The following is an 18381-nucleotide window of genomic DNA, read 5'->3' on the forward strand; positions in this document are numbered from 1 at the left end:
AAGGGTTAGGCTCACCCATGAACCTCGGGGGATCATGCTGCCGGAACTCACGAAAGATCCCACTCGCACGCAGGAGGTCAGATTGCCTAGGAACTGCAGTGGCAGGCTGGTGAGACTGGAGGACAGTAGTGACGGCTTGCATCATCTGCTGAAACTGTTAAACCCTAACTAAAACCGTAGGATGAGCGAGGGCAGCACTAGCCTCATGCGGGGGCATGGGTGCGGCAGAAGGAACTGGAGCCTCAGAAACTAGAACAGCTGGCTCGGGCGGGGGAACAGGCACCATAGGGGGTGGAATCACGACCTCAGGTATAGGATCGAGACTAGGGTCCATGATGGGTGGAGCAAGATGTGCTCGGGTCGACTGGGTATCATGGGTGCCTCTACCTCTCGTGCCTCAACCACGGGCACCACGGCCACGAGTGCCACGTCTAGGAGGCATCGTGTATAAACAAATGAAAGGAAGGCTCTCGGGACACTACTAGTTCTAAGCTCGTAGCAGATATGCAATGTTATCCTAAGTTATGTCCGAGATTACTTGTTATGCCCTGATACCAACTCGTGTCATGCCCCGGACTCAGTGATCAGACTCACAAGGAACCCGATAGACGGTTCCAGCTGTAACAGCCTCCGTAGTACCCCATTCTCGGTTCCTGGCTCAGGTTCCGATCCTGGGATCCCACAAGGAGGATTTCCATAGCATAAATCTAATCCAATAGAGTATACCCAAGATCATAACACAATAATCTTAGAAAGTAGCCAAAGGAACACATTGTAAAATCCACTAAGAATTTAAACTTTACAGGTACAAAATGCTCAAAAGGAAATACATAAGGTAACAAAGGAAGAGAAAAGTTTGCAACGGGTCCTCAGCACGCTTCAATCCAATGCTCCAGCGCTACTGTGCCGACTTAGGATCACCTGCACGCATCAATCGTGCATAAGCTTATAGAAAGCTTAGAAGGCGGTGAAGGTGTGTGACAATGGTGCTCAGAAGAAATAGGAGGATACAGAGGGAACCGTGAATGGTACTAATGCCACCAGCCATACCGAGGCTAAGCTATGAATGCGGTAAGCCATACCAAGGCTATACAATGCAATACATGAGTACTGGATGCCATACCGAGACAATCCTCATATCCAATCCACATATGAAGTACAGTTCTATCATAAGGAATCTACCGGGGTCAATACACTGCAGGATGACTGCCGCTCTACAAGACCCGCATAGTCAAACGAGCGTAGGAGACCTCACTACCCGCCTGTGAACAGCCGATCACCAGCGAGACTCGACGGTAATAGACCCATTTCACGAGCTGGTCAAACTCAGCCTAGCTAAGCCCCCTCATTCAGGCAGCTAAGCCCAAACCCCATCTCAACTGACCTTGCAATAGTGGTAGTCGTGGCCTAACGGTATAAGGCACTCAGGTGCTCATGATTTTCACTCGGTCTCGGTGTTGAGGCGTCTCCTCGGTACCGTGAAGGTTTAGGGGCATTCACCTAAGGATTTCTTATGCACCCCAAATGCTCAAGTATCATTTCCGGTATCCATATACAGTCATCCACGATACACCTGTGGGGCTATGGCCCTAATATCACAAGGGCGAATATCCATATGCTATACAATGCCAGATACATGAGTCACACAGTCATCCATGCATCAATCCTAAGCATCCATCGTGCTAAGAGGGGAATACTCTGTCCCCCAGGGGATACCAAAATGTCTTACACAGTAGCACAACCATGGCCAATCACACCTCGACTAAGCATGCATATGATGCGTATGGGAGTGAGCCATGAATATGAATAAGGGTGTCGATGAAGATGACTCTCTGTTGTCAAATTTGTGGTGACAAAATCACTGTTATGTTATATATAACTTGCTTAAGTGAAGACTCTCTCAAGGATCAACATTCATGAACAAGCTAAGCTCACAACAAGCAAAGCTCCCAAGTACAAGGATCAATCTTGAATGAAAGAACTGCTCACAAGACAAGACTCAAGCTGCAAGACTTCATGTACACTTTCAAGATTGAGCTACATCAAGGTTTAAGCTACATCAAGGTTTAATCTACATCATTGTTTAATCTACATCAAGGTTACAAAGCTCATACTTCAAGGACACAAGTTCCAAATGTTTCAATGTCCTTTACTTTATGGTTGAGGTTTGATTGACCATAGGTTGACCTTAGAAGTAGGTCATTTCGGATACATAAGTCGAATGTTATTTTATATGTGATTGGTCTGTTCTTCGACTAGTCTTAGGCCTTCTTCGACTAGTCCTAGACTTGCTTCAACAGCCTAAGAAATTCCTCGACCAGTTGTGAGTTTGTTACAAATTCGGATAAAATCTTAGCCTTCGACTAGTCCAGAACTGCTCGACCATCGAGAGAATGTTGTCGACTACTCTTCGACTCCGTACAATCTTCGACTCAAGTCCAGAAAGATTTTCAGGACCTACGACTAGCTCGAAGGTGACCTACGACTAGTCGTAGGGATTCTACGAAGTCGTATAACGGTCAAAGCATATCCCGCCGGATTTTTCAAATATCTCGTTATGGCTTCGACTAGTCAAAGAGCACTCTAGACCAGAAGACCCGATCTTCTCACGTAAATAGTGCACGAATCTCACAAGAAATTATCGATTTAATTAAAGTATTCAAGCCAATCTTCATCGAACTTCCGAGAGATAATTCGTGCTCCATCTAAGCTAAGTGTGCTTATTTAATATTCTCTTTCCTTATCTTTATTTTAATTGATTTTGTTTCTACTATTCCAATCGATTTGAAAAGAGGAATTGGTATTCCCTTTCTTTGGAATCAAAATCAATTAAGGCAAGCCCTATTTGGTTTAATTTAAAATCTATTAGAATTAGAACCATTGTAATCGAGAACGGACATTGAACTTGGACATTCAATCATCTACTTTGATTTGGTTCTACCGGTCGCTACAACGAAGGAGATATTCGGTATTTTACATATTGTAAATTCCTTTCTATTATTTTGGTTTCTTTCAAGATTTGCCGTAAAAATCTTGTTATATTGGTTATCCGAGGAAAGCCAGGAAAACTCGTAAGTGGGGTTTTTGATTGTGTAAGCCCACATACAAAGACACAATTGTAAGGGTTTTGGGTGAACCTGGGAAAACCTATTTTTAGTGAACGCTAATATCCCCTGTGTGAGGATATTAGGAGTGGAGTAGCTTTTTGTGTGGCTGTTGTTTAACAGTTGGTGTACACACAGGCGAACCACTATAAACCCTTGTGTTTGATTGTTTTATTCTTCTAATTTTTTATTCTTCTTTTGTGGGATGTATATATGGTGGTGAATGTTGTAATCATTTAATTCAAGCTTTGTGAGAATGTTGTAATAGTTTAGAATTTATTTTCTGCTATTCCTTTATCAGCTTGATTTTCAATTTCATTTGAAAGTTGTTCCAGCAAGGTTGCCCTGCCATTTTTATGGTGTATGGCTGTCCCTAGAACAATACATTTTTAATTACAAGTTATTTCAATTCAGTTTGTATTTATTTTTGTATTCCTCTTCGATTTGAGACTTGATACAAAGATCTTTCTAGAAATAAAGTTGTCCTACCATAAACTCTGTTTTTGGTGTAAGGTTGTCCTTAGAACAACATTTGTATCAATCTCTCAAGATCTGAATTATGAGGTTTCTTTAATTTACTGCATTGTGATTTACTTTGGCTATCATTTTCTTTTTATTTCCGCTGTTATTAGTTTTTATTTGGTATTGTCCTATTCACCCTCCCTCTAGGACATATAGCTTGGCCTTTTCAAGTGGTATCGGGCCTAATAGCTCTTTTTATTCTTGGATTTAATTCTGAGCTAACGATTTAAGCTATTTAAGATGTCAAATTTTGATAGCCTTTCTCACTAGGCCTCCACCCTTTGATGGCTCCAACTATGCCTATTGGAAAGCCGTAATGAGGATCTTCCTCAAATCAATGGATGAAAATGTGTGGCAAGCCACGGTGACCGAATGGAATCCTCCTATCATGGAAGTTCCTGGGTTGATGGTTCAAAATCAATGAAAGTCACACCATATTACCAATGGACCACACTTCAGAAAAGTGAGAGTAGTGCAAATGCTAAAGCACTAAATGCAATTACTTACGCACTATCACCGGATGAGTTCAAAAGAATAATTTCCTGTGATACTGCAAAGTAAGCTTGGGATATATTAGAAATGACACACGAGGGTACTATAATTGTCAAAAAATCTAAAGTCCAACTCCTCACAACTAGATTTGAAGAAATTCATATGGAGGAAAATGAAATGTTTATGGACTTTTACATTAGATTAAATGACATTGTAAACTCAATGTGGGGTCTTGGCGATAAAATCTTAGAAAGTAAAGTGTGTGCAAAAATATTACGCTCACTTCCTGAACGGTTCAATTCTAAGGTAACCGCGATCCAGGAACTCCTTGATACGAATAATATGAGGGTAAAAGAACTAGTTGGTTCACTACAAACCTACGAGTTAAACTTTAAAGCTCCTAAAGGTGAATCTATCGCACTAAAATCTTCTAAATGTAATTCAGAAGAAAATTCTGATTCAGAAGATGATATGGCTCTTTTAGTTAAGAAATTTTACAAGATTTTCAAAAGCAAGAAAAGGGTTGATTTTCAAAAATCAAATGATAAAAAGAAGTTTAGACCCAAATTTCAAAAATCTTTGAAAGATAGTCAATGTTACAACTGTCAAGATTATGGGCACTTAGCAAATAAATGTCCTAAAAGGGACAAACCCAAGAAGAAGGGTATGTTGGCTACATGGGATGAATCATCTGATTCTGAAGGTTCTTCTGAATCAGAAGATTCTGAAACTGAGTCGGGCAATGAGGTTAAAGCTCTTATGACTCTAGCCAAATTCACATTTTCAGATAATGACTCTACAAGTGAAGAAAATCTGAATAGTGAATGTGAAAATGAAGATGATCTTCAAGACGCTTACAATGCCCTATATAAGGAAAGTTGTAAAATTGTTACAAACTTAAACTTCAAAAAGAAAAGTTTTCTAAACTCAAAAATTGTTTTGAATCACTTGTCTTAGAAAAATCACAAATTTCAGATTGTTTTGAAAAATCAAAATGTGATTTGGAATTCAAAAACTCACTAATTGTTGATTTAAAATCTGAAATTGAAAATCTTAAAACTGAAGTATCTTCTCTTCCGAGTTCTAAAGGACACATGGAAATATGCCCAAGGTGATCCAAAGTTAGAGAAACTTTTATCCGGATCAAGAAAATGTGGCAATCGATTTGGGTTGGGCTATGATAAAAATCTACCTCCTAAACAAAAGTATACTCCTCCTATGTTTGTTAAAGGAGAGTCCTCAAACTCAAAAGGGAAAAGTACTTATCAAGATTTTTCTAGAAATTCAAAAACTTTTCAAAAACCTAGAAACAGCCATGTCAACTTTAATCAGAAATGAAATCCACTAGCTGAAAAGATAGTTAATTTACTCAAGGAGCTCTTAAAATCTAACTCTATAGGTCATTCCTACAAGTATACACAAAAGAAGACCAACTATGTTCCTAAACCTAAAACAGTTATGAAATGGGTTCCTAAAGTCACCCGCTTGGTTGCTCACACGCTTTCAAAGCAACAAGTCATTCAAAGTGGTACCTAGACAATGGTGGATGCTCCAGGCATATGACAGTGACAAAGCTTTATTCACCGATTTGAAAGATATGATGATGGTTCAGTCACATTTGGTGATGGTAGCAACTGCAAGATTATAGGCCAAGGTACGGTTCAACTTTTTAATCTTCCTTTGTTTAAAAATATTTTATACGTTGAAGGCCTAAAGCACAACTTGCTTAGTATATCACAAATATGTGATAATAACCATAATGTTCGGTTTTCTAATCAAAGCTGTGAAATACTAAACAATAAGGGTTCTGTAATATTAACTGGACATAGAACGTCTGAAAATTGCTATATTATTAGTGAATCCAGCTCATCTAATCAAACATGTTACATGGTCCATACAGACGACACTGACTAATGGCACAAACGACGAGGAAAGGTACATTATCGAAAATTATATCTAATGAGCAAACGATAACTTGTAAGAGGTTTACCCACACTAAAGAAAATAGATAAAATATGTGGTGAGTGCCAGATAGGCAAACAAACAAAGAACTCACACAAAAAGGTGAATTCAAATACCACATCAAGACCACTCAAACTTCTCCACATGGACTTGATAGGACCTACCAGAACGGAAAGTCGTGGTGGTAAAAAGTATATCCTGATAATAGTTGATGACTTTACCAGATATACGTGGATAGTCTTCTTAAGGGATAAATCTGAAACCCTTGAAGAAGTAAGAAAAGTTCTCAAAAGGATTCAAACTGAAAAATCCTCTCAAATCAGTAAAATTCATAGTGATCATGGATCTGAATTTGAGAATAGCAATTTTAAGAAGTTCTGTACCGACCAAGGAATATTACATGAATTCTCTGCTCCCAAAACTCCACAACAAAATGGAATTGTAGAAAGGAAGAATAGGGTGCTTCAAGAAATGGCTAATGTCATGTTGAATAGCATGAAGCTCTCTAAAAATCTTTGGGTCAAAGCCATTAATACCACTTGTTATATTATTAACCGAGTCTACACTAGAAAAGATAATAATAAAACGGCTTCCGAATTGCAATCTGATTTGAAAAGAGGAATTGTTATTCCCTTTCTTTGGAATCAAAATCAATTAAGGCAAGCCCTATTTGGTTTAATTTAAAATCTATTAGAATTAGAACCATTGTAATCGAGTACTGGACATTGAACTTGGACATTCAATCATCTACTCTGATTTGGTTCTACCGGGCTGCTACAACGAAGGAGATATTCAGGTATTTTACATATTGTAAATTCCTTTCTATTATTTTGGTTTCTTTCAAGATTTGCCAGAAAAATCTTGTTATATTGGTTATCTGAGGAAAGCCAGGAAAACTCAGAAGTGGGGTTTTTTAATTGTGTAAGCCCACATATAAAGACACAATTGTAAGGGTTTTGGGTGAACCTGGGAAAACCTATTTTTAGTGAACGCTAATATCCCCTGTGTGAGGATATTAGGAGTGGAGTAACTTTTTGTGTGGCCGTTGTTTAACAGTTGGTGAACACACAGGCGAACCACTATAAACCCTTGTGTTTGATTGTTTTATTCTTCTCATTTTTTATTCTTTTGTGGGATGTATGTATGGTGGTGAATGTTGTAATCATTTAATTCAAGCTTTGTGAGAATGTTGTAATAGTTTAGAATTTATTTTCTACTATTCCTTTATCACTTGATTTTCAATTTCATTTGAAAGTTGTTCCAGAAGGTTGCCTGCCATTTTTATGGTGTATGGCTGTCCCTAGAACAATACATTTTTAATTACAAGTTATTTCAATTCAGTTTATATTTATTATTGTATTCCTCTTCGGTTTGAGACTTGATACAAAGATCTTTCTAGAAATAAGGTTGTCCTACCATAAACTCGGTTTTTAGTGTAAGGTTGTCCTTAGAACAACGTTTGTATCCATCGTGCTAAGAGGGGAATACTCTGTCCCCCAGGGGATACCAAAATGTCTTACACAGTAGCACAACCATGGCCAATCACACCTCGACTAAGCATGCATATGATGCGTATGGGAGTGAGCCATGAATATGAATAAGGGTGTCGATGAAGATGACTCTCTATTTACCCAAGAAGGGTCTAGGTACTTAACCAATCCTTCATGAGGAGTATGACCCCAAGTGGGGGCCCATTTGCTTAGGGTATCCCATGAGACAAAACGCACAAAAACTAAGGGCCTAGGTAATAAAGAAGTGAGTCTAGCAAGAGACTAAGGTGGGCATTTAACCACACTTATATACAATGGGCCTAGAGGGGTCCAAATGGGGACTTTCAACCACCATTTTCCCAAAGCATCTAACCGCAAAGCATAAACTACAAAGCCCAAGGCCCAACATCCAAACCACATGTACATAAGTCCCAAAAAGGCATAGAAGATGGGCCCAATACAAACTCTAACCACATGGGCCCAAAGATGAAAAATCAGGCCTAAGCCCAAGTCCCAAAGGCCATAAAATCCAAACATTTAGATGGACTTAATGGGCAGCCCATGTACACATTTACATGCCCAAAAACACATTTAAGTTGGGAGAAATGGGCCCCACTACGTTAGCCTAATAATTAGCAATTTAAGTGGATATTCAAGAGCCTAAATTCACCTTTTCCTCAGCCCGTAAGTTCAGCAAATGGTGGAAGGTCAGCCCAACATAAGGTTGGCCAAGGTGGAACATTCCAGCCCAATCTAGGCCCACTAGAAAGTCCCAAAATCTGGTATAAGTTTGGGTCCCACAAGTGGTCATAAAGGGTGACCCAAAACATGCACCAATTGAGCCCAAAATATTCTAAAGAATAGGTGAGCAACAAGTACCCAAAATCCCTCAATGTGGTGGGCCCCCAATTCTAATAAAAATTCAGCCATACAGTGTATATTTAAATGGTCATGACTGGACTTTCAATCCACCGAATTTCCCGGGCCTACTGAGGCTGAGAAACTTGCCAAAATAAGGGGGAATTTATTTCCAAAAGGGCTAGCACTTCTTATAGGGGGGTCCCACAAGATGGAGGAGAGGATTTGTCACCCAAAACCAAGTGGGCCTACTGCTGGAATGTAGGCCCAGCAGTAGCCCCAAGCATGGGAGTCCCAAGGGTGGGACGGCCCAAGGCCATGGACTGCCTGGCCACATACATCAAAGGTGGGCTCCACACGTCCAAGATGGGCCCCACATGAGACATCCACTTAGGGTGGACCCAACCTCCACGTGGGCCACACCCAAAGGGGAGGACAGTGTAGATGAAAAACATACATCATGGTAGGCCTGGCCAAGGACGGCCAGCCCATGTGGACATCCACCAGCTGGATGTCCATCATGGACGGCTGGTCCAGCTAGTTGGCCCCACCACCATGGCCTATGTGGCCCTCTAAAACATTACAAGGTGGGCCCCATGAACATGCACAAAATCCCCAATGGGCTAGGCCCAATAGTTCCACAATTACAAAGAAGACAATAAGGTAGAAGCAAAATTATGCAACATACATGTTGCTATCCCGATTTTGGGCACTCCAATAGGGTGGGTCTAGGGCCTCTAAAATTCTTGAAATTGAGGGGCAAGGTCCCTCATCATGTATACAATAAGGTGGGACCCAGAAAGGTGGCCCACCATCGGAGAAAATATTTTTAAATTATGGTTTTATGGAACAATGTTGCTGGACTGCACAACATAAATTTCTGGTGGTCCACCATGTTGGCCCGCCCTTTTGGAGGCTTAAATGGGGTCATTTAGGGTTGAAATTTGGCATGCTTATAGGTGGGATATACACCTTCAAGAATCATATATTACATGGTTCCAATCTCCCCATCAAGTGCCCAAACATTAGGCCCCAAGATGGCCCAAAAATCTGTCCAGACAGTTCTGGACAGCAACATATATCTTAAATAAATAAATTATAAAAATTATTTAAAAGTGGATTTAATCCTAGAAAATCATGGTGTGCTCCACCCAAGTGGCCTCACAAACATCCAAGCCATCCCACCATCCAAAACATCCTTGCATGTACCCCTTTTTGGTGCATTTAGGGGTCACACGTCCAAGGAATGGACTGTCCTAAAACATCCTCCCACTTGGGACGGTTGGATCTTGTTGGCCCACAAGGTGGGCCACACACTCATGATCAGAGACTTATTAGTAAGAAAAGAAGAAGATCGGTCATAAGGGAAGGGTCTCCGCCTCATTGAGGCCCTTCCCCTCATTACACAAGCAACACTATCCACTATTACATGATACATACAAAATTTTCATGATAAAAGGCTATTAACTTGGGATCTATAGTGGAGATCCAATCTCCACCAAGGACCAAGGGTCGATGACCCAAGGATCTCTGATCTAAGGAAGGAAAGAGCATGAAGGGATTCATGGAGAATGGTCCCTTGCATGCACATGTAGGATAGGCTACAAGCCATATCCATGGAGTCTTGGGCCCACCACCATCATTTGATGGGCCCCATAAGCTCCAACATGGGAGAAAGATGAAGAATATCTAAGAGACTTAAAGAATCTGAAATTTGAAAATACATGTACACCCACCTCAATGATCAAGCTTTCAACCTACACCACCATGATCTATTTGCACCAAGGAAGATGTTTTTCAGTTGGAGATGGACTAGAGAAGGTAGGATTGGGAGGGGATTATAGGGAGAAGGAGCTGGAGAAAATGGAGAGGGTGGGACAGTTTTAGGGTTGCTAGTAAGAGAAGAGAAGAGAGAGTGAGAGAGAAATGAGAAGGAAAGAGAGAGAGGGAGTTTTAAGGCAAGTCATGATTGCTTCTCTCACCTAGGGTAGAGAAATGCAATCATGAGGGTAGGGAGTTAAAAACAATGCTCATAGGCTAATAAGCTTTTTGAAAATCCTGCCTAGGCATGACATCATTATATGGGAAATGTGCAAGGCCATGGTGGGTTCCAATCACACATCAATGGTCCATATCGAGTGTGACCTATAACTTGTGATGTACACGTCAGATTCACGCATGGGACGTGGCGCTGATATGGACAAGATGACATAGATTTCGGGTCGATCCGACTCGGGTTAATGTGACCGAACTTAAGGATGACCGCAAACACTAACCGTACGTTGTGGGTCACCGGGATTTGATCAATAGGACCATGGGATCTAAAGGAACGGCGTGTACACTTGTGTTAGGGTCTTACATGGCTCATCCAAAAATGCTCCAAGGGATTTTATTTTTTTGGAAAAAATGTGAGGAAAGTGGGAAGTTTCGTCCAATTTCTTAGGTGCCTAAACAGCCTTACGCAAGGATTTTTTTATCTTGCTGGCTGCATAAAAAGTTTCTGCAACCATTGACTTTCGGTTGCTTATAAGAAGGAGAGAGAAAGAAGTGGATGGGGCATTAAGATTGGTTGTGGATTAGTTTAATTCTGTTGTTTTCTGTCTCATGGGCATGGTTTTGTGATGGAATCAACTCTAATTCTCATACCTGTCATTCCTTGAAAACTAGATCAAAGGAAGTTCAGATTGAGTTTTAGTGATATATCTTCTAATTGGATGAAGATGGAACTCGAAGTCCAGTTGAGTTCATGAATCAAGCGTAGATCTCCATGATCTCCACAAGTGGATCCTTGGCACCCTAGTTTCCTACCTTTGAATTTACAAGTTTTAGATTAATATTTCACCATTATTCCCTCATATTTACATGATTTAGATTTCATCTTCTTCTAGTTCTAGTTCTAGTTACTTTCAAAATTACGTACAAGGTTCAGTCCCTATGGTTCGACCTCGGTCTTACCAACATTATTACTACATCACAACCCTATACTTGGGGTGCGAAAAACTACTTGGAATTATATGTATTGTTAATTAAGAGAGATAAGCTAGACCAAATGACTAAAAAATACATCTTTGTCGACTATCATAATGCTTGAAGGGGTACATGCTATATGACCGGATCACAGGAAAAATTATCTTTAGTCGTGACATCAAATTCGAAGAGCGATACTTGTTCCGTAAGGATGAGCACAAGGAAACAAAAATGTTGGTTGTGGACATTTAAGTATACAGAGATGAGACAGCAGTTGATACAAAGATGTAAACACGGGTACATGAGTAGGTGGAACAACCACCTACGAGAAGGAATTCATCAAGGGATCATAGGTTACCGACTAGATATAGGGATGACTCACATATCGCATTTTCCCTCATTAAGGATGAGGGGGATCCGTCTACTTTTTAAGAGGCTCTTAACGATGCAAATGTCGAAAAGTAGAAAACAACTATGAATGATGAGATAGAGACATGGGAGCTAGTGGAGCTTCTTGTTGGCCATAAAGCAGTCGGTTGCAAGTGAACCTTTAAGAAGAAACAGGATATGTACAAGGCAAGGTTGGTAACGAGTGGATATGCCCAGAGGAAAGGTGTCGACTTCACTAAGATATTCATGCTGGTAGTAAAGCAAGTATCTATTATATTCATGTTGGCATTGGTTGCCTAATACGATCTCAAGTTGGAGTAGATGGATATGAAGACAGACTTCCTACATGGGGAATTAGAAGAGTAGATCTATGTGAAGCAACCGAAAGGTTTTGAAATACAAGGGGAAGATAACAAGGTTTGCAAGTTAAAGAGGTTGTATGGCCTAAAACAATCGCATACACAATGGTACAAGAAATTTAATTCTTTCATGGTGAGTTAGAGGTTTACTAGGAGCAGGTATGATCATTGTGTCTATTACAAGAAACTAAGTAATGAAAATTTTATTATTGTGGTATTGTATGTTGATGACATGCTTATTGTCAGTCATATCATGTCTGAGATCAATTTACTAAAAATTCAGTTATTAGAGACATTCGATATGAAAGATCTAGGGGCTACAAAGAGTGTTCTCGACATTGACATACACAAAGACAGGAATAGGAGCAGACTATGGTTATCTTAGGTTGAATACATTGAGAAGGTATTGGTGAAGTATGGGATGGATAAGGAAAAACTAGTTAGCGTTCCCCACGCAGCTCACTTAGGTAGAATACCTTAAGAAGGTATTGGTGAAGTATGGGATGGATAAGGCAAAACTAGTTAGCGCTCCCCACATAGCTCACTTCAAACTTTCTTTTTAACAGTGTCCTGAAATAGATGAAGAAAAGCAGGATGTGTCTCATGTGTCTTATTCGAGCGCAATTGGTAACTTAATGTATGTTATGGTCTATATAAGACCATATATTTCACTTATGGTTGGTATTGTTAGCAGATACATGTCTAAGCCCGGCAAGCAACACTAGGAGCTAGTGAAATGACTACTTCAATACATTCAAGGTACATAAAACTACGCCATATCATTTGAGAAATCAGGGGCCAAGTTAGTAGGTTATATGGATTCTGATTACGTGGGCAATGTGGACAATAGAAGTCGACTTCCAATTTCTTATTGTGCTAGTGGGTGGAGCGATCAGTTGGATGTTAAAGCTTCAGTCTACGATGACTCTTTCCACGACTGAAGCTGAGTATATATTAGTAACATAAGCGTTGAAGGAAGGCATTTGGTTGAGGGGGGTGATAAATCAGTTGTGGCTTTAGCAGGAGCCTGTGCCAGTCATTTATGAGAGTGAAAGTGTGATAAACTTGGTTAAGAATTATATTTATCACTCACGTACTAAACATATTGATGTATATCATAATTTTATCCAATAGGTACTTGAGGAATAATGCGTGACTTTAGAGAAGATTCACATAAGTGTATATCTGACTAATATGCTTATGAAGGTGGTCCCTACAAAAAAACTCAAGTTCTATGCAATTTCTCTAGGCTTGACGAAGGCGTAAATAGAAGATGCAATGTGCATGAGAAGTGACGGTGGAGCTATGATACAAAGCGAAATCAGATATGAGGATGAGCTATGAAGAATGAATATTGAAGATATGGTGGAGATTATTGTTAATGTCTTAAATATATAAGCAATAGGGTCTGTCAATGCCATCGAGTAGACATTGATGCCATTGACAAGTGGTCGATGCCATAAAAAAAATATGAAAAATCTATGTTGGTTGCTGGAACGTTTTGGTGTTACTACTCAATGCCATCGAAGTAAGTTCGATGCCGTCAAGGTCTTTGATGAGTTTGTCTATGCCATCGAAGTCTCATAGAGCGCGCACGCAGGGTTGCGTAAGTACGGGATTTGTTTCCAATTCCAGTTGTGATACTATGTATATTGGGTGTAATTGGGATTTGGGAATAGAAGAGAAGTTCTAGGGCTTGCTAATCCGTTCCTAAAGGTTTCAAGGGTATAGGTTGGGCTTGTGAGTTAGATTCGATGCTTATTCTAATCGATAAGTCTCTCTCTCTCTCTCTCTCTCTCTCTCTCTCTTGTAATTTCTCCTTTCAAAATACATACTCATTGCTTTGTGTCATTTTTTTTGCTGAAAGGATTTTTCTATGTAAAATTTGGATTAATTGTGTTTGGACTTGTTGTGCAAATGTAAGTACTTTGCTTGATTCAATTCTTGTGATTCCGCAGTTCACTAACAGATATTACACAAATATCGTACTGGGCCGCATAGAGTTTAGAGTAAGAGTAGATTCATGCAAGCACGTATTACAGGCAATTGGCATTAAATGCCAGTTTCCTGTGCCCCAGCATAGAGGGAGCCCTCACTCCTCAGGCAGAAGCTCCATTCGTCAATTTCACTGTAATCAAGTTAAGACATGAGCACAATCATAAGGCAGATATAAAACTCAAGTGAGCCACGTGATAGGAAATAGTCCTAGCATGAAATAGTAAAACTGAGAGCAGATGTCTCAAGTACATCCTGGCAGGCCCCATATAGCTAAAACCTATTGGAACATACCTTATGCATGGGGTGCAAGCAATTCACATCCATTCATGTCCCAATTTCAGAGCAGCCAATTTCTTGGGGGTAATGGAAGTTTTATATGAAACTGATATTTGTAACATGTTAGATGGTATATAAGCATCAAGGTGCTGTAGGAAGGTATCAATTGTTGCAAAAATATTGATTTTAATAAAATATATTTTAATAATAAAAAAATATATAATATATAAAAGTTGTTTTGAAAAAACACTTTTTGTGGGTTTTTTGGGAATAGTCCCACATGGAAAAGAGAAGAGAAAAACCTGTGGTTTATATGAAAGATGTGGAGTATTATAATATTTACCGTCCGTGGAAACCTTGCGGCCGGGCACCGCACCGGGCTCGGGCCGGGCACGGGCCGGGCTCGATCTCGGTCTCGGTCTCGAACTCGGACTGGACTCGGACTCGGACTCGATCTTGGTCACGGGCTCGGTGAGAGGGCATGGGCATGTGAGGCGGTGTGTAGAGGCGCTAGTGGTGCACTTTGCACCGACACGGGCTGTCGCAGGGGGTCGCTCCTTCGTGACCTTGAGCGAACCGGAGCGAGTGCGAGTCACGGGCGACTAAGTGGCTATGGCGGTGGCTGGTTAGCAGAGAGACTAAAGGGCTGAGAGATCTCTCGGTATAAATAGAGGGACTAAAAAGAGACAGGGATAACGTAATGGGAGCCATTAGTGTAGGGTCAGAATCGGCATGACTAGCCCAATGACTGAAACATTTGTTGTCTCACAACACGGATGCCCTTGATGTCCATGCACTTGGAAAACGGTCATAAAGCGGCTAGTTTTCCAAGAGAAATGGCTTAATGGAATTTAAGTCTTGGACCATAACCCCTAGCCACCATAGCCTATAAAAGGAGGACTGGATGGGTTTCCAAACCATCTCAACTCACTCCAGCAAACTCATATGAACTGGCCGGCCCCTCTCCACTCATATATTCTAGTGTTTCCGAACAAAGCAAGGCTTAAACCTTAGCTTGAAGAACAGGCCAGCAGTGTGGTCTAGAACTCGGCCAGGTTATGGAAGTTTTCTCTTCTTTTCTTCTTCTTTTGGAATTTTTTTTTTCTTTAATCGTAGAAAGTGTGTAATTGAGTTCTATTTGGTGGGCCTTCGTGTTTTCTGAACACAGACCCAGGCTCGTCGTATTCTAGAAGCTATTTGCTTGTAACCCGAGCATACTCAATTCACTTGAGTAGGGGCAAATAACGCTTTAAGGAAAACGTCTCCGACGTGCTTCAACCTGTTCTTATTTCAAATCAACTTGCATTTTTCAGATTTCATATTTTACAGAAAAAATATTAATCTGTATAATTTCTAACATCAATGATCCGCATTTCTATCTCCACTATTTCTTGTTATGTGGCCCACGAGCATTTCGGATCTCTCTCATGTTTGGGCTTATCTCTAAAAATGAACTGGTGAAACAGATGGACTGAGTGAATATAAAATAAACATCATGGTGCACCCCACATGGCCTGGGGATTACGGGATAACCCGGGTCAAGGCAGGTCGCTTCCATCCCGAGTGTAGCGTTGGCATTTTTCACTCTGTTTTTAGTGATAGAAAGGAAATATCAGCGTTGCGTTTTTTACTCTGTTTTTTACACTCTGTTTTTACTGATAGAAAGGAACATAACAGTGATTTTGTCACCACAAATTTGACAACAAACAGGGATATAAACTATAGCACATACACTTATAAATACCCACCCATTGTAAGTTCATAACATACCATAAGCAACAGCAGCCATGGCAATACAGAAATCTCTCCCCCTTACTTTTCTACTCATTTTTCTAGCCTTTCTTTTTTCACATGCAACAGCAGCACCATCATCCACACTCTCAGAAGCAGAGGCTCTTATGAAATGGAAAGCCAATCTCTCTCCAGCACAAGCTCTCCATTCATGGTCACTTCCTACTAATATTGCTACCACCAACACAATCTCTCCATGCAAATGGTTTGGGATCTCATGTGATGACCTTGGAAGCATAACATCGATAAGTTTATTGAGTAAGGGCTTGCAAGGTAAGCTTGATAACTTGAACTTCCCATCATTTCCAAACCTCCTTCTTCTCAATCTCAGTGGCAACAACCTTACTGGAACCATCCCAGACCATATTGGCACTCTTTCCAAACTTGTCTTTCTTGATATCTCCGTGAATAATCTCTCCGGACCTCTACCTCTTTCAATGGCTAGCCTTAGACACATTCTGGAGCTTGACATTTCGTATAATGAAATAAGGGGAGAAGTAGCTCCAAGTTTCTTCATCAATTGGACCGAACACATCTCCCTTCAGTTCCAAAACAATCAACTCGCTGGTAAAATTCCATCTCAAGTTGGCCTGCTTAAACATCTCCAGATCCTACGCCTGTGGGGAAATAAAATCAGCGGTTCAATACCACTTGAAATAGGGAATCTGCATAATCTGACTCGGTTAAATTTACACTCAAACCACCTCAATGGGCCAATCCCTCCAACTTTACGTAACTTGACAAAGCTGAAAATCCTCTACCTCTTTGATAACCAAGTTTCTGGTTCAATTCCACTAGAAATAAGGAATCTGGTTAATCTCATGGAGCTTAGCATGTCCTTTAACCTTCTCACAGGTTCCATCCCTTCCACTTTAGGGAAATTGACAAAGCACACAATTTTGTACTTACACACAAACCAGATTTCAAGCACAATTCTTGCAGAGTTAGGGAATCTCAAGAACTTGGTTGACCTACAATTGAACCGAAATAATCTGACTGGTTCGATCCCTCCATCTTTGGGTAACTTGAAAAAGCTGAAATTCCTCTACTTCTATGATAACCAAGTTGGTTAGCAGACACGGAGAAACCCATTTCTCTTTACCACACCATTTCTCTTTACCATTGATTTTATGTGAAGCCCCTCAGTTTTTGAAAAAGCTTCGTGGTATCAAAGCCTAGGTGGTACCATTAATTTTATGACCTTCCTCCATTTTAACTAATCCAATCACCACCAAAACCCATCTTTGTCAATGCCCAGACCTCCATATCCCAGACCTCCTGCCTGCCCTTTCAACACCCCTCTAAGGGCCTGTTTGGATGCCCATGACTTTTTTAAGTAGTAAGAAAGTTGCATGTAACTTACTTATAGGTGAAAGAAACTTACAGGTAATCCTATTTGGATGAAAGTTGTAACTTACTTACAACTAGTAACTTTGTTTTTGTGTTTGGATAACCTGTACCTTTGTTATAGGCAATAAGTTGAATATTCACCCTAACTAGAGCTTGAAATATGGAATTGTTGAAAATGATATGTATGGTTTACTTGATAAGTGGGTTAGGTTGGTCTAGGTGTCAATTGGCCATACCCACTTCTAAGGCCTACCCAGAATGAATAGGGCTCTCAACCCCTTGGGTTTGCATTCAATCCTAGAGTACCGGTTTGATCGGGTTTAGGCCAGGCCGAATCCAATAAGGTTTGGGTTGGGTCTAGGTTAGTGCAAATAAGTATATTTTTACACTATTGGGTCCACTTATTGAATGGCTTAGACTGCATACACATGCGCCATATTGACACATGCATATCATGTAAATGGGCTCTCTTGGATGCATATGGCTTGGCAAATCCTATTCCAATTGCTTCTGGTGAATATATAATATGTATTTAACATTAAAAAAAAATGCTCCACTGATGAAAATGAGCCTCTGCAGGTTTGTCAATTGTGCCCTTTACACTTTTAGGGTTCAATGTACTGATTCAGACCATTCATTAGATCTAACCCACATTTCATGGCATATGATATAAACATCTTATCAATCCGGATGGTTAAGATTGTTTTTGCAAAATAGGTCCAATCAACCATTTGATCTGTCATGGATTGCTTATAATTCTAAAATATCTATTTTCAGTCAATCATAACCATCCCATCCCATCCATGGCTTGGAAAAGGAATG

General features: G+C 40.3%; 1 protein-coding gene across 1 annotated transcript; it reads left to right on the forward strand.

The window, feature by feature from the left end:
• Positions 1-215: 215 nt before the first annotated feature.
• On the forward strand, positions 216-17282 carry LOC131230488 (probable leucine-rich repeat receptor-like protein kinase At1g35710). Its single transcript, XM_058226408.1, has 2 exons — positions 216-309; positions 16279-17282. The coding sequence occupies exons 1-2, from the start codon at positions 216-218 to the stop codon at positions 17280-17282; spliced, it is 1098 nt and encodes a 365-aa protein (XP_058082391.1).
• Positions 17283-18381: the final 1099 nt, after the last annotated feature.

This window comes from Magnolia sinica, chromosome 17 (assembly GCF_029962835.1).
Source record: "Magnolia sinica isolate HGM2019 chromosome 17, MsV1, whole genome shotgun sequence".
Lineage (NCBI taxonomy): Eukaryota > Viridiplantae > Streptophyta > Magnoliopsida > Magnoliales > Magnoliaceae > Magnolia > Magnolia sinica.

Bases quoted from the DNA above. Each gene is read 5' to 3' on its own strand.
- LOC131230488 (XM_058226408.1), top strand. From the start codon at position 216: ATGGGTGCGGCAGAAGGAACTGGAGCCTCAGAAACTAGAACAGCTGGC. The intron at 310-16,278 runs GTATAGGATCGA...CACATGCAACAG, and splicing joins GGGTGGAATCACGACCTCAG to CAGCACCATCATCCACACTC.